Source organism: Macaca fascicularis, chromosome 13 (genome assembly GCF_037993035.2).
Source record: "Macaca fascicularis isolate 582-1 chromosome 13, T2T-MFA8v1.1".
In the NCBI taxonomy this organism is placed as follows: Eukaryota; Metazoa; Chordata; class Mammalia; order Primates; family Cercopithecidae; genus Macaca; species Macaca fascicularis.
In genome coordinates, this window is record NC_088387.1 from 89,430,690 (window position 1) to 89,457,075 (window position 26,386).

The following is a 26,386-nucleotide window of genomic DNA, read 5'->3' on the forward strand; positions in this document are numbered from 1 at the left end:
GTCGTTCTATCTTTTCCATGCTCACCACTCAAGCCACTGATAACTCACCCATGATATTCATTCCTTATTTAAACTTCCCATAATACCACTTTTGTCATATCACTTTTTAATTCAAAACCACAAAGGCTCCCACATCCACAGGGTTAGACAATCCTGATACAGGGCATTTAAGGCCCTTTGGAAACTACTTCTGTCCATTATCATTTCCTGGCAGAAACTCTCTGTTCTCTGTTGATAGGTTGACATAGCACAATTCATGACCACATCCATATCTGATATACAAGTACTTGATAATGCTTAGTTAGGCAACCACATAATATAACATCCAAACTGCATCACTTCTGAAAGTGAACCAGAGAACTAAAGAAAATAATTTAAATTATACGGTTTTAAAAAATATTTATCAACCAACAAACTGTTGATCAGTAAATTGGTTTTACTCCATCAGGAGACTTATAAAATGATTCTATTCAAAAATTATTTTCAAAAATAAAATTTATTGAAAAATAAAACTATATTAAAGTAAAAAACTTTAATCCTGATTATGTGAACATTAAAAAATAATAAAGGAGCATTAATCAAGCTGTACAATTATAATTTTGTATATTTCCATAATCTATTACAGAATTAAAATTAATTATTCTGAGTAGACATTCATGTGTTTTAATCAGTATTTTAGTCATATTTGATGCTAATACCATGTCACTGAAATTTTACTAATGAATATTTTTTTTCAATATGATCTTAGTGTTTTTTATTTTTTCCTAAGATTACCTGCTACTTCAAAGTTGTTCTTTATTGTTAATTGTCACATTCATTGTTTATACATTTTAAATTGTTGAAAGTTTTATTGACTCTTTTCTAGGGGACATAATCATTTTAATTGAAAATACTATTTCTAAGTATACTGATGTAGCTGGTAAGCTCAGGGCAACTTCTGCTAAATAGAACATATTCTTAATTCTAGCCTTGTTAATATTAAAACTTAAAAATATTTACTTAGTATCTTTTGGCTTCCATTTAGGGTACTTTTCTTCAACAAATATTTTTAACAAGACAAAATCTATCAAATATGTTGTCTCTATTTACGACTCTTTGTAATGTTTCACTAGATTTAGATGCTGCTAAATTTTGGGCCTCTATTACATTCTGTTCTAGTAAAGGATATAAATTTATTTAATTAAAATCAGAAACTCAATTAAAAGTTTCTTACAAATTATTACTGATGTTTTAAGTGCAATGGTATTACAGTTTTTAAAAATTGCCTATTTCTTAGAAAAATATACTCAAAAATTTTTAAATGAAATTATTTGATGTATGGGATTTTCTTTAAAATGATATGAGGCCAGGCATGGTGGCTCATGCCTATAATCCCAACACTTCGTAAGTTCAAGGGGGGCAGATCGTTTGAGCCCAGGAGTTAGAGACCAGCCTGAGTAACATAATTAAACTTTGTCTCTGCAAAAAATACAAAAATTAGCTGGGCGTGGTGGTGCATGCCTATAGTCCCAGCTTCTCAGGTGGCTGAGGCAGCAGGATTGCTTGAACCCGGGAGATGAAGGCTGTAGTGAGCAGAAAGTGCACCACTGCACTCCAGCCTGAGTGACAGAGTGAGACCCTGTTGCAAAAATAAATATACAAATAAATAAATAAATAATAAAGCAATATGAGGTGGCGTAGGGAAATACAAGTAAAACAAGATCAGCCATTTTCCCAACACTGTATGTTTACTTCATGTCTCTGTCACATTTTGGTAACTCTCACAATATTTCAAACTTTTTCATTATTATTACGTTTGTTATGGTGATCTACAAGCAGTGATCTTTGATGCTACTATTGCAATTGTTTGGGGGCACCACAAACTGCACACATACAGGACAGTGAACTCAATTGATAAATGCTGTGTGTGTTCTGACTGCTCCACTGACCAGCTGCTCTCCTATCTTCTCCCTCATCTCAGGCCTCCTGCCTCCCTGAGACAGATCAGTGTTCAAGTAAAAGAAGAGTCACACATCCCCCACTTTAAATCAAAAGCTAGAAAGAATTAGGGACTGCAGATCACAAAAGAACTAGAAGAGAGGCTTTTGAATGTCCTCACCAAAAGAAATGATAAATGTATAAGGTGATCTCATGCTAAATACCCTGATTTGATCATAATACAACATATACCTGTCCTGTAACAGAAAATTGTACTCCATAAATATGTATAACTACAGTATCAATTAAAATGAAAAGAAAGCTAGAAATGATTAAGTTTAGTGAGAAAGGCATGTCGAAAGCTGAGATAGGCCGAAAGCTAGGCCTCCTGCACCAAACTGTTAACCAAGTTATGAATGTAAAGGAAAAGTTCTTGAAGGAAATTAAAAGTGCTACTCCAGGGAATACACAAGTGATAAGAAAGTGAAATGGCCTTATTGTTGATATGGAGAAAGTCTGAGTGGTCAAGATAGTTCAAACCAGTCATAACATTCTCTTCAGTCAAAACCTAATTCAGAACTAGGCCCTAATTCTCTTCAATTCTGTGAAGGCTGAGAAAGGTGGAGAAGCTGCAGAAGAAAGTTTGAATCTAGTAGGGATGGTTCATGAGGTTTAAGGAAAGAAGCCATCCCCATAACATAAAAGCACACAATGAAACAGCAAGTACTGATGGAGAAACTGCAGCAAGTTATCCAGGACATCTGGCTAAGACCACTGATGAAGGTGGCTACACTAAACAGATTTTCTAGGAAGACAAAACAACCTTCTTTTGGAAGAAGATGTCATCCAGAACTTTCATAGCTAGAGAGAAGTCAATTCTTTACTTCAAAGGACAGGCTGACTCTCCTGTTAGGGGCTAATACACCTGGTGACTTTAGGCTGAAGCCAATGCTCACTCATCATCTGAAAATCCCACAACCCTAAAGAATTAGGCTAAACCTACTCGGCCTGAGGACTGTAAGTGGAACAATGAAGCCCGGATGTCAATACTTCTGTTTACAGCATGGTTTACTGAATATTTTAAGCCCATTGTGTAGACTTACTGCTAAAAAAAAAAAAAAAAAAAAAAAAAGATTCCTTTCAAAATATTACTGATCATATTACTGATCACTAACATAGCACCTGGTCACACAAGAGCTCTGATGAAGATGTACAAGGAGACTAATGTTTTCATGCTTGCTAACACAACAACCACTCTGCAGCCCATGGAACAAGGAGTACTTTAGACTTTCAAGTTTTATTATTTGAGAAATACATTTCATAAGGGTATATAGCTGCCATACATAGTGATTCCTCTGACGGTTCTGGGCAAAGCAAATTGAAAATCTTCTGGAAAGGATTCACCATTCTAATGTTCACCATTGAGAACATTCCTGATTCATGGGAGGAGGTCAGAACATCAACATTAATGGGAGTTTGGAAGAAGCTGATTCCAATTTTCATGGATGACTTTAAGGGGTTTGAGATTTCAGTGGAGACAGTCACTGCACATGTGGCAGAAATAGAAAGAGAACTATAATTAGAAGGGAGCCTGAAGATGTGGTTGAATTGCCACAATCTCATGATAAAACTTGAAGATATGAGAAGTTGCCTCTTATGCGTGAACAAAGAAAGTGGTTCCTTGAGATGGACTTTGTTCCTTGTGAAGATGTTGTAAACATTGTTGAAATGACAAGGATTGAGAACATTACATAAACTTGACTGATAAAGTAGCAGCAGGGTTGGAGAAGACTGACTCCAGTTTTGAAAAGAGTTCTACTGTGGCTAAAGAGCTATCAAACACCATTGCATGCTACAGAGAAATCTGGCATGAAAGGAGGAGTCAATCTATGAGGTAAACTTCACTGTTCTTATTTTAAGGAATTGCCACAGCTACTCCAGCAGCCATCAACACCGAGACGAGACCTTCTACTAGCAAAAAGATGATAACTCACTGAAGGCTCAGATGGTCATTAACATTTTTTTTTTTTTTTTTTGGCAATAAAGCAGTTTTAAATTAAGGTATGTAGGTTTTTTTTTTTTTTTTTTCAGACATAATGGTATTGCACACTTAACAGACTACAGCATAAACTCAACTTTTATGTGCACTGGGAAACCAAAAACTTCGCATGACTTGCTTTATTACAATATTCGCTTTACTGCAGTGGCCTGGAACTGAATCTACAGTATCTCTGTGGTATGCTTGTACATATACTGTCCACAATATCATATAATCTCACAAAGGCGAATGACTGGTTGATTGAGGAGGAGGTTAAGGAAAATAAATTTTTAAAGAGGTAGAAGAGACTGACAAAAGTAAAGGAAAAATGTGTGTTAAGTGGGAGATGGAAACATTGATAGGACATAATATTTCTCTTTTTCAGTGCTACACGCACTGGTTTGATAGCTGAGCAATTTCTTTTGTTTTTTACTTTTTTGCATAAAAGTAGAGTATAACAGGAAGAATAACTACCTAAGAACAGGAATAAGAACGTATATTTTAATTCTAGCTTCTGCCTGGGAAATTGTGCCTGGGAGATTTGGTCAGATTTCCCTCTCACTTTCTTCAGCTTTCACTATCCCACAAACCTCAGAAGGCTAAGGCTGAATTTAAGTAGTTTCAGAAGTCACTTGCAAAAATGAAACAAGTGGGTATAAGTGAACAACAGCTAGCAATCTCCAAAGCATAAATATAAGTGGTACATGTCTTTTGGTTCTCTAATGAATGCACCATAGACAGTGTATTTAGTTTTGCATCCCATCCCTGATATAAGACCAAACCCCTCTATTTTGTATAGGAGCTCTCATTTTTTAAACTTGAGCTCTCACTCACTATATAGTTCTTTGTTTTTATTTAAGCTCTCACTTTAAAATGTGCTTAAATCTAAAAGATGAACAATAGCCTTTTTTCCTCCTAACCCTTTCCAGATACAACTATTCTTATACCAATTTGATTTCAGAAAGTTATTAAGATGTGCAAAAGCCATTCAAATACCACTTCTGGTTTGTCTAAATTTTGTTATTTAACCTAAATCTTTGGATATGTCTAAAAAAGAGGATAGAATTTTTTTAATTCCATTTTTCTATTTTCCTTTTATTACCAGTCTTAAAGGAGACAACATAGCATATATGCTTTCTCTCTCCAGACAGTTCAAACTTGGTTCACAAGTTAAAATGAGTCTATAGTGTTCAAGTTTGCATCTTGTAGTAGTTCTATACAATTACAGCATCCAATGCCTGCATATTTTGGCATGGTTTACTGCCTGCCTGAATTGGATCCATATGAGAAGCTCTAAAATATTCTCACATAACATCTGTTTATACTGTGACTCTGCTTTGAGCAATTGTCATTTCTTTGTCTATGTAAATAATTAATTCTAAATTATATAATGAGACCAGCAAGCCCTGTCAAGTTCTCCCGTGTGATTCCCTCTCTTCATGCCTTCCTTCCTATTGCCCCTCCCACATTGAGAACTGCCATGGCTAAAAACTAGGCTATTGGGCTGGGGGAAGTGGCTCACGCCTGTAATCCCAGCACTTAGTGAGGCCGAGGCGGGCAGATCACAAGGTCAGGAGTTCAAGACCATCCTGACCAATTTGGTGAAACCCCGTCTCTAGTAAAATACAAAAATTAGCTGGGCATGGTGGCACATGCCTGTATGCCCAGCTACTTGGGAGGCTGAGGCAGGAGAATCGCTTGAACCTGGGAGGCGGAGGTTGCAGTGAGCTGAGATTGCACCACTGCACTCCAGCCTGGGTGACAGAGCGAGACTCTGTCTCAAAAAACAAACAAACAAACAAACAAAAAACCAAAAAACTAAACTATTGCTACAGTCTCTTAACTCAGCCTCCATCTAGAATCTCCCACAGCCAGTGTTGCCAAAACAATATTCCTGAATTACCTCTTTACACACCACATTCCTTCATTTAAAACAAAGCTCCAAAGAAATCAACCCTTTAATGGCTCTCTATCTGTCAAATAAAAAACCCAACGGTTTAGACTCACATTGAAGATGTTTCACAACCTGGCTCCAGTCTAGGGTTCCCACTATAACTGCCCTACTTCCTTCCACCCTAAAAAACTAACCTCTTCACCAAACCTCTGTTCCCCCTGCAAATACACACACACACACTTCTTTCTGTGTTTCTAGAGCTTTGCTCATACTCTTCACTTGCCTAGAATGCCCCAACCTCTCCCCTCTTTGCCTATTCAAGTCCTACCTGTCTTTCTTTTTTTTTTTTTTTTTTTTTGAGACGGAGTCTCTCTCTGTCACCCAGGCTGGAGTGCAGTTGCCGGATCTCAGCTCACTGCAAGCTCCGCCTCCCGGGTTCACGCCATTCTCCTGCCTCAGCCTCCCGAGTAGCTGGGACTGCAGGCGCCCGCCACCTCGCCTGGCTAGTTTTTTTGTTTGTTTGTTTGTATTTTTTAGTAGAGACGGGGTTTCACTGGGTTAGCCAGGGTGGTCTCGATCTCCTGACCTCGTGATCCGCCCGTCTTGGTCTCCCTCCTACCTGTCTTTCAAAGCTAACTCCAACATCCTCTCTTCATTGTCTACCAAAGATAGAAATGTTCTCTTTGGCCTCTATATAACTAGTGCTTCACATATAAATTGCTAGGTATTTCTTTGACGCATCATTATTGTTAGCTAGCTCTGTCTGTGTTTGCTTCACTAGATTGCCAGGGTACAAATGGGACTATCTGCTGACCTGCTGCTATGTCTTCATTCTTTGGCTCAGTGCTATGTGCAGGGCAGACAATTAGAATATATCTGACTGAAAAAAAGTAGTTGAAGATACTATTTATTCACCCATTTAACAAATATTTGTTGAATATTTAATATGTACAAGGCACTTTTGCAGGCACTAGGAAAATGTAAACGAACCATACAGATGAAAATTACCATCTTCATGGGACTTGCATTCTAGTGAAGACAAAACAGAACTTTTTTAAAGAGGTAAGCTATATATATAAGTGCTATGGAAAAAAATAAAGCAGGGAAGGAAAATTAGGAATATAAGGTGGGAGTATGATTTTAAATAGAAAGATCATGGAAGGCCCCTCCTAGAAAGTGACCTTCCAGCAGACTGGAATGAGATATCTGGAAGAAGGACATTCCAGGCAGAGGAAAAGCAAGAGGAAGACCCGGAGGCAGGAATGTGCCTGGCATATTCAGAGAACAAAGAGGGCAATGTGGGGTGAGAAAAGGGGAGAATTGGAGGAAGGAGGGAGAAGAAGTGCCGGGAGCTAGATGCTGGGGAAAGTCTTGAGAACCATTAAGAGACTGGGTATTACCATATCTGACCTGAGTTTGAAAGATAAATGTGGATGCCCTTTGAGAATAGGCAGATGGGCAAGAAGAAAGGCAGGAGGTAACACAATTAATCAGGTGCAAGACAATGGGGATTTGGACCAGGATGACAGGAAGTGGTAAGAAGCAGTCTGATTCTGGACATATTTTGAAGGCAGATCTGCTAGGACTTGCTGATTGATTAGATGTGGGGTATAAGGGAAAGAGGAATTAAGCATGACTCCAAGGTTGGATGGGGTTGCTATTTATAGGGATGAGGATAAGCTTGGGAGGAAGAGGGATTATGGAATGGGGAGAACACTTCAGATACTGGAAATGCTAGGTTGGAGTGAGGAATGGGGAGATTGGGTAAGCAGTTAAGTACTGGCGTCGAGTTCAGGGGAGAAGACAGGAGTGGAAATAAAATCTGGGAGGTTGTCAGCATACAGTTGGAACTTAAAGCTCCAGCACTAGATGAAATCAAAGATCGGGTAAGCAGTCAAGCACTGGCGTCGAGTTCAGGGGAGAAGACAGGAGTGGAGATAAAATCTGGGAAGCTGTCAGTGTATAGTTGGAACTTAAAGCTCCAGCACTAGATGAAATCAAGGAAGTAAGTGCAGACAAAGACAAGGTCCAAGGACTAAGCCTTTAGGAACCAGCAAGGGAGCCTGAGAAGGAGCTGCCAGTGAGGCAGAAGGAAAAGGATAATGCTAACATGTTGACAACAGACTGTGGGCTGCAGAGAACAATTCATGTCTGTGAGGTGCCTGGCACTGATTTAACTGAGATTGTGGCAGGCTAAGGGAGGGAACTCACTTAATCCAGTCATAAGGCAATCGCAGTTAGGGTAAACTTTAGGCAGAAGCTTCCAAGATATGCAAGGATATGATACAGTTTTTCAGAAAAGTAAAATTTTAAAAACAATATTGAGTGAGTTCTCCCTTCTACCAAAAACCAAAAACCAACCCCTCACTCCCCACCAAAAAAAATAGAGTGATAATCAAGTTAGAGGAGGGTTTCTCAACCATGGCACTACTGACATGATAGGCCAGATAATTTTTATTGTAGGGGGCTGTGCTGTGTATTATGGGATGTTTAGCAGCATCCCTGGTCTCTACCCACTAGATGTCAGTAGCATATCCCCACACTTCCCCATTGCCGAAACCAAAAATGACTACGTAAGTTGCCAGATGTCCTCTGGGGGACAAAATCATCCCCAGTTGACAACCACTGAGTTAGAGCCAACTGTCAACAAAAAACAATTCCTTAATACACTCTAAGCATCCTTGCTGTCAAATACACCCATTAGTTTCTGCTGATATTCTGTACTTACAGCTGTCCTACTCTCTTCTCCAGGCTTTTTACCTGATTTGGAAAGTTCTAATTATATTTACCATCCAGAGTACAGAAAGTAAGCGATTAGCTCAATCCGTCATTTTAAAAAACGCACTTCTGATTTTCTTCAATGTAAAAGGCATTCCCTCAGTTATCCAGTTCAAAAATGACAATTTCTGCACACCCATGTTCATAGCAGCACTACTCACAATAGTCAAGAGGTGGAAGCAAGCCGAGTATCCATCAACAGATGAATGGGTAAACAAAAAGAAGTATGTACACAGAATGGAATATTATTCAGCCTTAAAAAGGCAGGACGTTCTGACACATGCTACAACATGAAGGAACCTTCAGGACATCATGCTAAGTGAAATAAGTCGGTCTCAAAAGGACAAATATTGTATGATTCCACTTTTATGAGTTACCTAGTAAAAATCATAAGATAGTTACCCAGCTAAAATCATAAGAGAGAAAGCAAATGGTGGTTGCAGGTGCCAGGATGGGGACCGAAGGGGAAATAGGGAGTTGTTTAATGAGAATAGAGTTTTGGTTTTACAGGATGAAAAAGTTCTGGAGATTGGTTGCCCAACAATGGGAATGTACTTAACACTACTGAACTGTACTTTCATTTAATTTTATTTATTTTTTTCAGAGATGAGGTCTCACTGTGTTGCCCAGGCTGGTCTCAAACTCCTGAGCTCAAGTGATCCCTCGGCCTCCCAAAGTGCTGGGATTATAGACGTGAGCCACCACGCCTGGCCCTGAACTGTACTTTTAAAAATGGTTAAGATGGTAATTTTTCTATGTTTTTTACCACAATTAAAGAAAAAAAGATAGTGTAGGCTCTGGAATCAGACCATCTGGATTCGAATACTAGCAAAATGTTTAATGAGTTACCTGGCTCACAGTAAGTGCTTGGTGAACATTAGCCACTAATTATAAGTTAGTATTTTAACTGGTGATTACGGCAAATCAGTGTGCATGTTTTTCAAGAGCCATGATTGACAGTTATACATGCCTTTGATTGGTGAAATGGGAAGGCAGTTATAAATAAAGTTTGGTAGAAAAAACGACCATTTCTAATAATAAGACATTCTGATAACTGAATATCATTAAGCACAAAATAAGGTTAATCTCTCTTCCCTCAAAATTAGGTCCACTCCTGTGGATTTATCATGTCACTTAGTTTAAAGATCCAGACCCTTTTGTATTGTTTTTTCAAACCTTTAAAAACTTTTTAACATTTAAAGTTATTTGTGTATATATAAATACACGTTTTTCTTAAAATGATCAAGAATCCATTCTATACATTATCCTATTTATATAAAGGTTTTTCTTTCATTACTGATTTCAGCAAATACTTGCAAAGCCCTATGCTGTCTGCAATTTTGACTCTTGTTCATTTTCTTCCTAACGTATCTGCTCAAAACTGTACCTAATTTTAATAGTTGTATGTCAATAGTTAAGGACAATGAAGGGGAAAAAATAACAAAATGAAACAGAAAGTTAAAGTAATAGAAAGTGAATTAAAAAAAAACATACCTATCCACTTTTTGCAACAAGCAAGTTTACAACAAGCAAGAAGTCTGTTAGAGACTAAGTTCTTAGCTGTCAAAAACAAACTCACCAGTTATCAGGTTAGAAAATGGATACTCATTCTGTAAGATCAAATCCAAAGAACAGCACAAGCACTGAGAGCAGCAGGGGGTTCTGAGTTGTCTAACCTGCATGGGATTAATCTTCACCGAGCGTTCGAAGCACTCTACACACTCTTGAAACTCCTTGTTCCGAAGATGAAGGAGGGCTTTGGAGCGCTGCGCACGAGCACTGCGGTACCGGGACAACTCCCAGGCTTTGTCATAGCAAGAATGGTCTCCAAGGACATCTCCAAGCAAGCAGTATAAACTTGGTGTTTCTTTTTTCTCCAACTCTTGTCTAAGGATCTCTTCTGCCTAGAAACAATAGAAATAATGAAATTGCTTAAGAGCGACTAACTGCTATTTTTTTTTTTTTTAGCAAATACACATCTTTAATCTCACACAATCCAAATTTTTATTTTCAACGTTTGAGATTTCTTATTTCACACATCAAGGACACAGGTTGAGTAAGAGGACCAATACAAAATAAATACAGGCATACCTCAGAGATATTTCAGGTTTGGTTCCAGACCACCGCAATAAAGTGAATATTGCAATAAAGCAAGTCACAAAGTTTTTGGTTTCTAGGATATATATAATTTGTTTTTGGCCGGACATGGTGGCTCACGCCTGGAATCCCAGAATTTTGGGAAGCTGAGGCGGGTGGATCACCTGACGTCAGGAGTTCAAGACCAGCCTGGCCAACATGATGAAACCCTGTCTCTACTAAAATACAAAAATTAGCCGGGCATGGTGGCGGTTGCCTGCCTGTAATCCCAGTTTATTGGGTGGGAGGCTGAGGCAGGAGAATCACTTGAACCCAGGAGGTGGAGGTTGCAGTGAGCCAAGACTGTGCCATTGCACTCCAGCCTGGACAACAAGAGTGAAACTCTGACTCCAAAAAAAAAAAAAAAGTTGTTTTTATACTATACTGTAGTCTGTTAAGTATGCAATAGCATTATGTCTAAAAAAAAAAATGTGCACAGCTTAATTGCTAAAAAATGCTGACACAGAGATATGAAGTAAGCACATGTGGTTGGAAAAATGGTGCTGACAGACTTGTTTGACACAGGGTTGTCACAAACCTTCCATTTGTAAAAGGCGCAGTATCTGTGAGGTGCAATAAAGTGAAATGCAACAAAAAGAGGTATGCCTCTAAGGTGCAAGTAAAAGAAAGGAACGAGGAATAAAAGGGGAACACTGCTTCACTGGCCCTCTGGGGTCCTCAAGGAAATGCACCGAAGAGAGGTTTACTTCATGGTATCAGGTGGACCCATTACCTGCGCCAGGTGTCGCCACTGTGACCATATTTTACAGCAGTCTCTTTCATTCACCTCTACCCAAAGGCAATGAAAAGCATGTTTCTCCTTTTTCAAAATGGTATGGTTAGGGAGCCTGGGGTCACTGAGGAATTTATAAAGGAGGGATTTTTAGCAATGTCTATTAAATTGTATATACATTTACATACAACTTAATAGGCACTGCTTAAAACGTACCTCTTAATCAAACTACATCCTACCTCACAGATAACACTTGCTCATGCTAGACCTATCTGATTCCAGACAGCCCATTCACTTTAGAAATTAAAAGTCATCCTCAATACACTGCACAGACTTCGGCATTATTCTCGTATGTCCACAGTTTGGAGCTACCTCATCACTCAGGCTAATTGTGTACTTGTTGCCACCACTCCTCAACTCCCTCCCACCGCCATGTCCACCACCCCACTTCTGATAAATTTCAACATAGAGCAAGCAGCACAGTAGCAGGTCTACTTTGCATCCTCATACACACATCTTCACGTAAACAGCAGTAGTGCTGCCAAGGATGCTAAGATAGCCATTGCCAAAATGGATGTACATATCTAGGAAAGCCATCCTTTAGTAGCTAAAATGAGACTTTAAAGCCCCTAACATACATCAGTTGGCAATCCGAAAGTCTGTACGTTTGATTTTCTTCAGATGGGCATATCTTTACTCCTTAAGCAGTCTAATGTTTGTGAAATCTTTTAAAAGAAGACTGTGCTTCTAAAAGTGTCTTTGGATGTTGGCTCCTCTGCATTTCTGATACAGTACAGGTTATGTATGCTTTTAGACCTAATCTAAAAGTGAAACTGGAATTTATAAAACAGTTTCTAAGAAAAAATAATGCTAAGTCCCAAATAGGCAAAATAAACATAAAGTTTTAGAATATAATCCATGTAATTCCTCTCTTCAAACATAATACAATAGCTATTAAAGTATCTAACTATAACTCTAGTCACCTATAAAGAGACGTATTCAACCACAGACTGTAGCCGCAGCAGAATTTTTGCTGAAATCATCTTACCACGTGATTGAAGGCATATCTCTTGACAGCCTGGTATTGACGGTATGGTACCCACATCACCCTAGAAATTCTGGAAGCCAATTCACCTAATAAATTTCTTTGAGCTTTAGCCAGTTACAGTGTACTGTAGTGGTCTGTAATTAAACAATGACCATTATAGTAACTGGGTATGGGAATCATTTCAGGCAATGTACTCCTAGGGCAAATGGAAATATGTGATTGGTATCTGATCTGGTTGGGTTTGAAGACAGAGAGGCTGCAGTGATCATGAGGGGGTGAAACACTGGTAGTCCATGATATCCCGTGATGAAAGAATTACTTAAGTTATCATGTGTGGTAACGGAACTAAGACACCTACCTAATGCATGGCTTTGTGTATTGAGTGATAGGAGATTATGAGGGAATACAACAACTGTGAGGTAAGTTGGCTGTTTCCAAGTTCACTAGACAGCTCAAAGAAAGCAAATGACATTCAGTGTTTTAAATCCCCCAGGTCAGAGAACCAGGGAATTTCTATGATTATCTAGAAGAATTTATTTTCCCCTGCAGCTACCAACCTGGTATAGCCAAAATCAAAAGTAGGTAGATACTGCTCCTATAGGATAGCTGAATTAAAATGTAGAATGAATTCAGTTTTATTAGTTCTTTTATTTTTTATTTATTTTTATTTTTTGTTTTATTTTTATTTTTGAGATGGAGTCTTGCTTCTGTCACCCAGGCTGGAGTGCACTGGCATGACCTCGGCTCACTGCAACCTCCGCCTCCCAGGTTCAAGTGATTCTCCAGCCTCAGCCTCCCGAGTAGCTGGGATTACAGGCATGTACCACCACATCCAGCTAATTTTTGTATTTTTCAGTAGAGATGGAGTTTCGCCATGTTGGCCAGGCTGGTCTCGAACTCCTGATCTCAAGTGATCTGCCCACTTCAGCCTCTCAGAGGGCTGGGATACAGGTGTGAGCCACCGTGCCCGGCCCAGTTTCACTAGTTCTATGTGAATGTTAGGGCATTTGGGCTCGACGCGGTGGCTCAAGCCTGTAATGGAGGCCAATGTGGGTGGATCATTTGAGGCCAGGAGTTCAAGGCCAGCCTGGCCACCACAGTGAAACCCTGTCTCTACTAACGATACAAAAATTAGCTGGGCATGGTGGCACACACCTGTAATCCCAGCTACTCAGGAAGCTGACGCAAGAGAATCACTTGAGCCTGGGAGGCAGAGTGGGAGGCGGAAGTTGCAGTGACCTGTGATCAAGCCACTGCACTCTAGCCTGGGTGACAGAGAGACACTCTGTCTCCAAAAAAAAAAAAAAGTTAGGGTATTTGATTGGATTAATCGAGTATGCTTTAGTCTTCCATTTTATTTTCTCTATTGGCTTTCAGTTATACATCATTTTATACTCTTTAGCGATTGCTCTAAGTGAGCGTGGGACTATGGTAAAAGTGACACTATGCGACTTTCAAAGCTGGCGTATAACAGGCCAATCAGCCTCTGTGTGGTTCTCTTGGAATCCTCCTTGGAGTCCTGAGCTGCTCGGTAAGTAGCCCTACTCCCTGCAGTCACCATGCTGTGAAGAAGCCCTAGCTAATTCATGTGTAGAAATCCCACTGAGAGGCCCTGACATTAGATGAAGACAGCTGTTCAGCCAGTCTCCAAGTGTCCGAGACCCGCCACCATCTGATTGCAACTACATGAGTGATGCCAGACCACTGCTCAGTCAAACCCTTCCTAAATTCCTGTTCTACAGAAACCATGAGAGAGAAACAATGATTGCTGTTGTTTTAAGCCACTAAGTTTTGCGTAGGTTTGTTACACAGCAATAGGAACTGCAACCATTGTTTAAAGAAAGGGTAAGTCTAGTACCAGTTACTTCATCCTGGCCAGGAGCAGAAAAGGGCACTGATTATGAAAGAGAAGGATCCAAGGATTTAAATGGAGACATTTGGAAGGATTTAAATAACAGAAATTACCCAAATCTACTAAGTTTCCTATACCAGCAGAGTGTATCTAATAAGACTAGTGCTACTTTGCTTAAAGACACCATAATGACTGTACCCTTCCATCCCTCATTGCCTCCAGACATAAAAATAAACCAACATGCAAAAAGAACAGTTCACTTTGTTAATTTACAGAGGGAAAACCTTGGGACCATATGGTAAAAGAGATTCTAACCATGCTAGACCAGAAAGAAAAAGGATCATAAATTAAATCAGGCTGAATTAAGATATTCATCAGAAATTTTTGATTCGCAGTGCTAACTCAAGCAGCTGGGGATGGTTCTAAATTATTTGCTCAACTGCTTGACTAAAATCTGGACTCAAATGTGGCCAAAACTAAACAAAGTTGAGATGCCAGAAATTCCTTTGTGTAATGTACAGGAAGGCATCCAACAACTTAGAACAAAAAGGCTGTTGTCAATTTATCACTTGCAACCTGCTCATCTACCCCTAACTATGTCCCCAACAAGGCCAAGAGGATATTCCTTTTACATTTTAAATGGGAGAACCAGTATTTTTGAAAAGTGCTATGGTAGATGTTCCATGTAAGCTGGGGAAAAGCATGGAGGTCCTTTGTTGAAAAGGGTTTCTTGATTTTAATGGGGGTAATTAGAACCCAGGGTGGGAGAGACTTGCTGATAGCACTGAACCTAGAAGCATGATGAGCACAGTTATTTGCAATAAGCATGGCCAGAGTGATAATTAGATAATTAGGTTGGACTAGCATGGATCTTACTTGAGTAGTGACTGACTGATCCTGATACTTCAGTTCCAAACTAGATGGGCAGCTGATGAAGTTCAAACTTGATATGTATGACATTAAATTAAAAAAATTCTAGGTTTGGAGACCAGATGCCTGACCTGAGTCTCCATGCTAAGACATTGTCTCTCACCCAGTTTCTATCTTTGAGTCACTTCAAAGACTCACAGCCTTTTACAAAAAATAAACAAGAAGCCAATACCATTCAGGAAGGACTCTGGAATAACATAACAAGGATATATCATAGCTCTTCTCTAGCATTTTCCCAAGAAGTAAACATAAATATTTGCCAAATAATTGTATCCTGGGGAAATAGAAATACCCCATCTTCTTAGGGTTAGCTCTTAATGTTAACCCTTTGGGACTCAGAATATCATCATGATGAGTGGTTGGGTTAATGAAAGTCTATCCATCCCATGGTAGGCCCAGTAAGTTTCTGAATCTACCTGGTGGTGATTTCTCTAGTTCCCTTCTCTTCCCTCCACTGTAAATGTACAGTGAATTAGATATATTAAGCAACCAGCAGATTCTCTAGTAAGTGCTACTACAGTATAAAGGGCCAAGCAAAAGCCCCTGAAGTGTACTCTTCTCATTAAAAGAATAAACTCAAAGCAACACTGCATATCTAGTAAACCAGAGATTGGTGCCATTATCAAAAACGTGTGTGTGTGTGTGAGTGTGTCTGTGTGTGTGAGTGTGTCTGTGTGTGTGTCTGTGTGTGTGTGTGTGTGTGTGTGTGTGTGGTTTAACCTACCCATTTAAACTGAGCAGAACAAAAATGGGTCCTGGAAAATGTCATGGATTATGATAAACTTAACATAGTGGTGGCTCTGATTACAGCTACTGTTCTGGACATAATCTCTGCTGGAATAAATCATTACATGGGAAGCAGGGTACTGATACAGCAAATGTTCTTTTCTCTACACAATAACCAGACAACACCAGATGTAGCAGCCTTTTACCAGCACAGAGAGAAGAACACTTGTCCTATCTTGCCTCAGAACAACATGGACTTTATGATGTAATTTAATCTGCAAGGAACTTGATTGTCTCACCATTCCATGGCCTTGATGACATCATGCTAATAGAACACAAACTAAGATTTAAAAAACTTCTGTGCCAATGTCAACTGAAAACCAATTAAAAATTATCATATAGTTGATATTAATACTTAGGGAAATCTTGAATTTATAAAAATCCATTTGATATATCGCCTCTAAGGAACTCATCTATTAAACAAATCAAGGTTTGTTAAATTAAATATTTAATGTTATATGTTGTAAGAATGCTTTAATATCTTATATTCCATTTGAAGAAACTTTTAAAAAGTTTCCCCATGTCAGAAACCCTTCTTTATGTAACACAGTCTATGGAATAATCTGTACCTGCTAGTATGTTGCAACTTTCCAAATAAGTAAATTCCCAAGTTAAACAACTAAACCCTTGCATAGTCATATGTACTGGATTACGCTATGTCAACTTGCTTAAACTGGAAACTGTTTCCTAAAATCCCTTTTCCTTCTGATTTCATGTTAGAGTTCATCATGGGAGAACCTATTAAGGATTTGAAAGGCAGAAGTGAAGCAACAGCCTTTACTCTTGGAAAGTTGTCATGGTCTAATATGGTAACAAACAAGATGTGGAGATGCTCTGCAGATCCCAGATCCCATGCTCTGTGTGTCTACCTTGTCCTTCCAACTGCTGGCTCTGCTGACCTACAGCAACCTCAGGCCCCCATGAGACATTTGCTGTGTGGACTCACAGGGTTAATAGCTATTTTCCATAGATCCCTCCACAAGCCCCTGCTTCATGGTCCCATTTCAATGGCTGAAAGTATTTGGCTTCTTGGATTTCCCTTAAGTTCTGACTTACCCACTTGTGCCAATGTGTCAAGTGAACTAGTCAATGATTCTTGCCCTGATCTTCTGATTCCCTCTTCCATACCTTCATTTCCCTAGCTCTTCTCACATGTGTGTTAAGATTCAACTCCTTTAGTAAGCCCCTTATTCTCTAAAATACTCAAGTGGCTCTGCTTCCATAAAACAGGCCTAAGTGATAAAATCTTTTTTTTTCCTACTTCTACCTTTTAAACTTATGTATTCTTCCATTTGGTAGTAATATATAGGTTAGTTTTTATCCAGTTCGTTCTTAAATGCAGTAATCCCTACAATAATTCCAAGTAGTATACATTAACATGCCCATTTTTGAGAGAAGGAAATAAAGCTTAGATTTCTTAGTCAATTGGTCACCCACAACCCAAAGAACACTAAGTTAAAAAGCAGGAACTTGATTCTAGGTTCAACACTATTCCACAGGTGGACATAACAGTATAAGGACATCTGAAAATTCCCTCCACTATAAAAAAACCAGAAAACTGGCCCAAAGTGTGAGAACCAACGTTTTCAGAACTCTGAAAATTAACCAAAGACTTGCAATAATACAGGAAGCATTTATTCAAGAGAAACGGCTAAATCTTGGTAAGAAGAGCAAGCTTCATGGCATTTCAACTTGTACCATTCCAACCCCCTCTTCTCCAGTTCTGTAGTAGCCTTGAAAACCAAGAGCCTGCAATCATCGTGATAACTAGTGGCCTGGCAGCCACTGGAGGGGGCAGAATGGATTTGAAATACTTTTAAAACTGCATTCCCAGAAAACTGTCATCATATGCCCAGTCTAGTGGTTCCCTGGAAAAGCTCACTTGCAAGACTGTCTTTATTTGACCTAATTCTAAGCTTGCCCAGTGAAAAGCCTTTCAAAAAACAACTAGAAATGACTGATTAATTTTGCAGTTGCCTGAGGTGGTAAATAACAGTTGGGGCAAACAAATACAAAGAAACAAGACAGTATGTTTATACAGGGAAAAGGTAATCAACAGAAACTATCCCTGAGGATGCCCAGATATTAGACTTACTAAACGAACACTTAAAATCAACTATTTTAAGTAATCCCCAGTACAGGCATTAAGAATACAACTCAGGCCGGGGACGGTGGCTCATGCCTATAATCCCAGCACGTTGGGAGGCTGAAGCAGGCGGATCTCCTGAGGTCAGGAGTTTGCAACCAGTCTGGCCAACACGGTGAAACCCCGTCTCCACTAAAAATACAAAAATTAGCCGGGCACGGTGGCGTGTGCCTGTAATCCCAGCTACCCATGAGGCTGAGCAGGAGAATCGCTGAAACCCAGGAGGCAGAGGCTGCAGTGAGCCGAGATCATACCACTGCACTCCAGCCTGGGTAACAGGGCAAGACTCCACCTCAAAAGAAAAAAAAAAAGAATTGTTAGAACAAAGGCATATTTTTATGATAAAATGTTCATTCCATCAAGAAAGATGTAACAATCACAAATACATGTGCCGCTAAAAGAACTCCAAATTGCATGAAGCAAAAACTGAAAGAACTAAAAAGAAAAATAAATAATCGAACAATAGTATTTGGAGATGTCAATACCTAACTTTTAAAAATGGACAGAATAACTACACAAAAGATGTAAGTAGAAGACTTGAATAATGCTATAAACCAACTAGACCTAACAGACATTTAAAGAACACTCTAGCCAACAGCAGAATACACATTCTTGTCAAGTGCATATAAACATTCTCCAGGATATACTATATGACAGGCCACAAAACAAGTCTCAACAAATGTTGAGACAAAAGACGGAAGTCATACAAAGTATGTTCTCCAACCACAATTGGGATAAAATTCAAAATCAATAACAAAAGGTATTTTGTGGAAATTAAACAATATACTCTTAAATAATCAATGAAATGAAATTACAACAAAATTAAAAACACTTTGAGATTAATAAAAACAAAACCAAAATATGCTGAAACTTATGGGATGTATCAAAAGCCTGATTCAATGGAAATTTATACCTATAAATGCCTATATTGAAAAAAAAGTTTTCAAATCAATAATCTAACCTTCCGCCAAAAGTCACTAGAAAAAGAACAGCAAACTAAACCCAAAGCAAGCAGAAGAAAGGAAATAAAAATTAGGGTATAAATTTAAAAAACAGAGGATCAAAAAATAATAGAGAAAATAAAAAAACCAAAAGTTAAATCTTTAAAATCAAACTACTAAAATTAGAAAGAAAAGAGGAGACATTACTGTCAATCTAACAGAAATAAAAAGGATTACAGGGAAATACTATACTCCCCAGGTATCCTACACTGAAAATAGGATCCAAGGCTCAGACATCAAATCACACTCTCAAAGAATCTGCTTGTTTAAAAACACCACTCTACAAATATTTATTCTACTTCAAACTACACCGTATTATAGATTGTGAAGATTTACCAGAGTCTAATACCTAGTATTCTGCAACCATTGCAAAGAAGACAAAATAAATATAAACAGTTCCCAACTTACAATGGTCTGACATACAATTTTTTAAATTTACAAAGGTAAAAAAGCAATACACATTTGGTAGGCACTGTACATCAAGTACTCAAAAAATCATTCTGCTTTTCACTTTAAACTGCATAAGATACAGAACACTTTATTACAAAACAGGTTTTGTGTTACATTATTTTGCCCAACTTTAAGCTAATGTGTTTTGAGCACATTTAAGGTAGACTAGGATAAACTATGACATTCAGTAAGTTAGGTGTATTAAATGCTTTTTATATTTATAATTATTTTCAACTTGGGTTTGTTGGGAGGTAACCCCACTGTAAGTCAAGAAGCATCTGTATACAAATGAAAAATGAAATCATAAGCAGGAAAATCTTCACATTTGGAAATGCTAGGGTACTCAGGATTTCATATATTTCCTCCACCAATTCCCACCTACCACAACTCTTTTAAGAATGAGGAACATGGTGGATGGTGTGTAACTTGTTGCTACCCAACAGTATCAGTTCCGGATATTCTATTCACTGCAGGATGGGTCTGAAGGGCCAGAGTGTGTAGTTTTCCAGAGAAGGTGAGAAACACCAGAGCAGTCACCCTGCTTGGTCTGAACTGACTTTTTCTTTCCTCAAATTCTATCCCACGTTTTTGTGTTAGATAAGTTAATTCTTTCTCCTTGAGATCTTATACCTCTTCTTTCTGCCAACAAAATTATCTTTCCCAAGGGCAATGCTTGCAGTATTTCCTTTCTTCAGCTAGTCATATTGCATTCCTCATTCTTCTTCACTCTTTCCAAAATGTTCTGTTTTCTCTGTCTTCCTCCACTTATCCACTCAATTTACATAATTTATGACCAAATAATGAGCTACAAAAGATGTGCCCAGTGAACATAAATAAAGTACCAGGGCCTACATAACATCACTTCTGCAATATCGAAATGTGAATGGCCAGAAATCTTCACAGAGTGCAAAAGCTTTAGAATTTCTGGCTATGGGTTACTATTTCCCCACGGGAATATACAGATGTGCTTTTTTTTTTTTTGAGATGGAGTTTCACTCTTGTTGCCAAGACTGGAGTGCAATGGCGCAATCTCAGCTCACTGCAACCTCTGCCCCTCAGGTTCAAGCAATTCTCCTGCCTCAGCCTCCCAAGTAGCTGGGATTACAGGCATGTGCTGCCACGCCCAGCGAATTTTTTGTATTTTTAGTAGAGTCGGGGTTTCGCCATGTTGGCCAGGCTGGTTTCAAACTCCTGACCTCAGGTGATCCACCCGCCTCGGCCTCTCAAAGTGTGCTGGGATTACAGGTGTGAGCCACTGTGCCCGGCCAGATGTGCATTATTATACGATGCAAGAAACTTTCCATCTAAATGTCTATTAAAAATAATAAAAAATACATTCCCCAAACAAACAAAAACATATTTAAATGGGCAACTGATTGCCATGAACCTGCAGCACTTGGACGAATCTTGTCAGATGCAAACTCCAAAGATCATTACCCACCGACATACATACAAATCTAAGCTGTTTCAACAATCTGTTGTAATCCCACATAACTAATTATTAATTTTAATACTTTTTTTCGGCAATGACTATGCATAAGTAGTGAATCTCAGCATAAAGCTAAGTTGGCCGAGACTTAAGCAGAACCTGTGATTAAAACCAGAATAACACGCTGTTTACTTGACCAGGGAAACCTGCACTATTTAGAGTAAGGGTCATACCCTAAATTGCCCAGAGATGCATGCCAATTTTTGAGATGAATGTAGTGGGCTGGTAGATGAGCATCCTAAGGAAAGAGTCACTGCTTAGCTCCAGCCAGTTAGGACACCGATGTGGGACTCTGGCCGCTCAGTGTTTCCACATCTTTCAATTCTTTAAGAGAGGCCAAGAAATCTAGAATTTTTTTAGGTGAGATATCCTTAAAATATTTATGTATGTATGTATTTATTTATTTCAAAACACTGTGTAAGGCAAACAAACTGCCTCTCTGGCCTATATTCACCCATAAGCTGCCAGTTTGCAACTTCAGATTTAGGTCATTAAACTCCCACCCCACAGTGGACATCACAGTTGCTTTTTTCCTGTTTAGCATCCCTTCCCTGATCTTCTGAAAATTGAACTCCTCTTCCCTAAGGAAAACCCACTCCATGCGTGGTCCAGGTAGTTCCTATCAGATGAGAGGGCAGAAGGCACATGACTCAAGCCCTTCAGTCTTCCACTGAATCTTTCTTTAGAGATGTGGAATTGACTATATTTTTCCACTGAGATTACTAACTTGGGTTTCCTGTGGCCATGACGTCTGCCTCAGGGAGAGAGCTACAAAGTCCTGATGATATCATCTGAGCCCCTGCAGGAGCTCTCATGCGAAGTCTACTTGAATTTTCAGTTGCAAGAACCAATAAAACTTCCTTTTTTGCCTAAGCTAGTATGTGTTAATTATTTTACAATCAAAAGAGTTTTAACATATTGCTTTAAAAATTGTGTTGCATAATCAAGTTTATAGACTTCCAACTACAAGAAGATCTGTGAGGATATATGTGCTTTTTTTTTTTTTTTTTTTTTTCCGAGACGAAGTCTCACCCTGTCACCCAGGCTGGCATGATCATGGCCCACTGCAAACTCCACCTCCCAGGCTCAAACGATTCTCCTTCCTCAGCCTCCTGAGTAGCTGAGATTACAGGTGCCCACCACCATGCCCAGCTAATTTTTGTATTTTTAGTAGAGATGGGGTTTCACCATGTTAGTGGGATGGTCTCAAACTCCTGACATTGTGATCCGCCTTCCTAAGTGTTGGGATTACAGGCGGGAGCCACCTCGACCGGCCATGGATGTACGTGCTTTTAATCAGATAGTTCAAATGTCAAATCCACTTACTAAATGAATGACCATGAACAAGTTAAACTAACATTTTGAGAGTTTGTTCTTCATTTTTGGCTTACCTACCTCAGAGAGGCTGAACGAAGCAGTAAGCCCTAAACTGTTTATCTTCTTCCTCAACTCCTTCCATTAGAAAACCAGACTGGAAAACAAGACACTTGAGGTTGCCCTACCTCTAGGAAAAGGGGACTTGAAAGAGCTTCGAGGAACATTAATATTTTCCATAAATAATCACACTGGTCAACTGTGTAGTTTCTCCAAAAACAGAAAAATTGCCGTTATCAACTATTTAAATAGATGATTACAGAACTTGGCCAAGAAGAAGCAAGAAAGTTGAGGTCAAAGAGAAAAAAATTACTGATAGTAGAAGATCAAAACTAAATTTTTCCACATTAGGCTAATTTCAACCAAACATTGGATTTTTTATTAAAAGTGTGGAAAATCACAGGAGCCCTAGAAATCTCAGAAAGGAATCTATGCAAGATACAAACCGAGGGGATCATTGCTTTAGAACAGGACAGCAGAGAAAGAAATATGTAGCTAGAAATATGAGAGCCACATAGAATTTGGAATCTGTACATACTTTTATCTTAGCACTGTCATACTAAAATATTCACTCATGTGTATCTATCATATCAGACTATAACTGTGTTGGGAGTAAGCTTTGTCTACTAGTCGTCTTTGGAATATCCTTATCCAGCAAACAGTAGGTAGTCTATAAACGTTGGATGAACTCAACTGGAAATAATACTAAAGTCACAAAGGGCTAATGGTATTTTCTAAGGTCCTTCAGATTCTAAACAGAAACATAAAAGATCCTTCCCATTTGGGAACAACGGGAGAACTCCTTTAGGTGACATGCTCTAGCTAAAATCAATACTGATTATCACCATATGACTAAATTAGGACAGATCTAACAAAAATTTATCCTAGTAAATAGAGATGTCATATAACAGAATCTGAATTTCACATGCCCTTCTAACCAAATAGTGATAACTAGGAAGCAACGCTTCTTAGGACTATAAACACAGAGGAGCAAAATTGATGGCCTGAAAGGGGATTTTGGGTATTTTAGGGGTTCCCCATCCTGGTGGTGTATTTTCTGATCAAACAGTCCAGTGCTGAGAACTGAGAATTTCAGATATGTGCAAGCAAAGGAACTAATATATTGAAAACCTGCCATATTGGGGCTCATTTATATTTATGATGATATGGTTTTCTACAAGTTGCTATGTGGGAAATTTGAGATTTGCGGGAGGGAAGATCCTACCCTAAGCATTACTAGGATTCCAGGAAGCATTCTGTCAGGGGTGAAGCCTTGGGTTTGGGGTAAAGAATATGGGTGAAAAATGAAGCTAAGCCTCCAGTGAAAAGGTAGACAAAATATTTCAGGAAAATTTCTCATACTTGAGTGAGAAGGAATGATCAAAACAAACTACCCTTTTTGGCTGTGATCTGTGCCTAAACTTTGTGAATTAGCGGAAATTTTGTGAATTAATGGAAAGAATTAAAATTCTAATGTGTGATAAGAGTGGTTCTTATCTGATCTTGCATCTGGTCAGTATATTAGGAAGCGAAACTGGCAGATCAACAACTATAGGAAGCCCTCCACGTAAAAAATGAAGGGGAAAAAAACAAGCTCTAGACCCAGAAATGATTCCAACTATGAAGAGCATCTTTGAGGACTACATGAAGAGCAAAATTAGGCTTAATAAACACAGGTTTGCTCCAGGGGAATGGAGAAAAGGCAGGCTAAGAACTTAAGGTTCCCCAATTAGCCAGATTTGGCCTCTTGACAACAGCTTTAGGATTAAAAAAAAAAAAAAAAAGGCACACATGGGACTCACAAAACATTGGCCATAGTCTAATTCTAGCCTTCTACCTTGAAGCAGAGAGCAAAAATGGATTCTGATTCTATTGAAGAGGCTGGTTCTCAACAGGGAGACTGACCACTGAAAGGTGCTCTACGTCCTCAATATAGTACATAAAGATGACAGGGGCACAGCTGACAGAACTCCAAAGCACGTTTCACTCTCACCAAGAACAACCCTTTTAGCAGAATGGCAATTTACTCCTAGTCTAAATTCTTATTCTATGAGCAGCAACTGAGAGCTGACAAGTGCAAAACGCTTTGCCCCACCCGTCAGACACTCCCAGCTAGACTTCTGTGTGGTGGTGCCTACTCCCACTTACTCTCTCATGGAGCCAAATGTTCACTAATTGTTTTTCACAGTTATATGTGTGACAACACCATGCTCTGGCTTGATTTTTTAAAAGTTACTTGCCAACATAAATACTCAAGGTCCAATATGAAACAGAGTAATTAAAAACAGGCCTTATTATTCAATTAGTTGATCATCTCTTATTTGCATTACCAATTTATATTTTCAATTATTTTGCCTATTTTTCTCAATCAAGTGAGCACAACAGGTTTTAACTTACAAAGCTAATATCCAATTTTTAAGGGATTAACAATAACCATGACAGGAGGCAGGTGTGGGGAAAGGGGTACCGGCTTTAAAGGAAAGAAAGGTCTGAGCTCATATTCCAAAACTGCCACTTAGTAATGCTAATCAGTAAAGCGACAAAAACAACCCATATTTTGTGGGTTGTTATGAATAGCATATGACAATTATAAAATAATTATATAAAGAATGCGGTACATATAAGGCACTCAAAATATAGCATTACATAATAATATGCTCACAGTGTCCTCAGCATTTACTGAGCAAGAATCAAAATTCTTGAAGGTTTGCTCCTATTTCTACTCCTAAAGTTAGAAGGTTGAAATGGGAGCAGAGGAATCTCATAATTTGTTTTTGGAGAGAGAAGAGTAAAGCAGTGGTTGGAGAGGTATCTTCTGCCACCTGCAGGTATTCATAAGGAGTGTCCTACATGGAGATTGCTTCAATGAGATAACTATTCAGTGATCACTTACTAGTTACTCATCCAGCAAATATGATTGACTTCTTGCTACATGCCAGAACTTTGCTAGGTTCTGGGGCAACAGCTGTTTTTTGTTTTTCATTTTTTGTTTTTTTTTTTAATGGATTGTCGCTCTGTCACACAGGCTGGAGTGCAGTGGCGCGATCTCGGCTCACTGCAACCTCCACCTCCCAGGTTCAAGTGATTCTCCTGCCTCAGCCTCCCGAGTAGCTGGGACTACAGGCGCGTGCCACCATGCCTGGCTAATTTTTTTTTTTTTTTTTTTTTTGTATTTTTAGTAGAGACAGAGTTTCACCGTGTTAGCCAGGATGGCCTCCATCTCCTGACCTCGTGATCTACCCGCCTCAGCCTACCAATGTGCTGGGATTACAGGCGTGAGCCACCACGCCTGGCCAACAGCTGTTTATTTTAATAGACACGGGTCTGGTTCTTAAGCAGCTTACATTTAGTAGATCAGATGAACCAACAAATGGGGTACCAGAGTAGTTTGGGTGCTATAGGAGTACACAGGTGGACAGCACCACAAAATGTGGGAGGAAAGTATCTGGGAAGGCTCTCTGTAGACAGCAATCTCCTAAAGAATAAGTAGCAGTTAGCTGAAGGAAGACAAACGTTCTAGACAGACAACAACAATTACAAAGGTCTGAGGTGAGATGGTGCTGCAAAATCAAGAACTTACAAGTAGTTTCATTCAAGTTATTAAAGTTCTGCTGGAACTTCAGGTGCAACCTGGATGACAGAGTAGGTATGAAGCAGGGTAAAAGAGGAAGGAGAAAATGCAGTTGGCAACGGAAACAGGAGCCAGATCATAAAGTGAGGCTGGGCGCAATGGCTCACGTCTGTAATCCCAGCACTTTGGGAGGCCGAGGCGGGCAGATCACCTGAGGTCAGGAGTTCGAGACCAGCCTGGCCA

The 26,386-nt window shown here is 39.1% G+C and overlaps 1 protein-coding gene across 4 annotated transcripts in view; it reads right to left on the reverse strand.

Annotated features, from left to right (window-relative positions):
- Positions 1-26,386, reverse strand: part of TTC27 (tetratricopeptide repeat domain 27) — a 176,952-nt gene that overhangs the window by 48,541 nt on the left and 102,025 nt on the right. For all 4 annotated transcript variants that reach the window (XM_074011997.1, XM_005576159.4, XM_065527199.1 and 1 more), the window contains one exon: positions 10,304-10,531. In XM_074011997.1, coding sequence (XP_073868098.1) covers positions 10,304-10,531 — 228 coding nt within the window. The remainder of the gene's footprint in view (positions 1-10,303; positions 10,532-26,386) is intronic.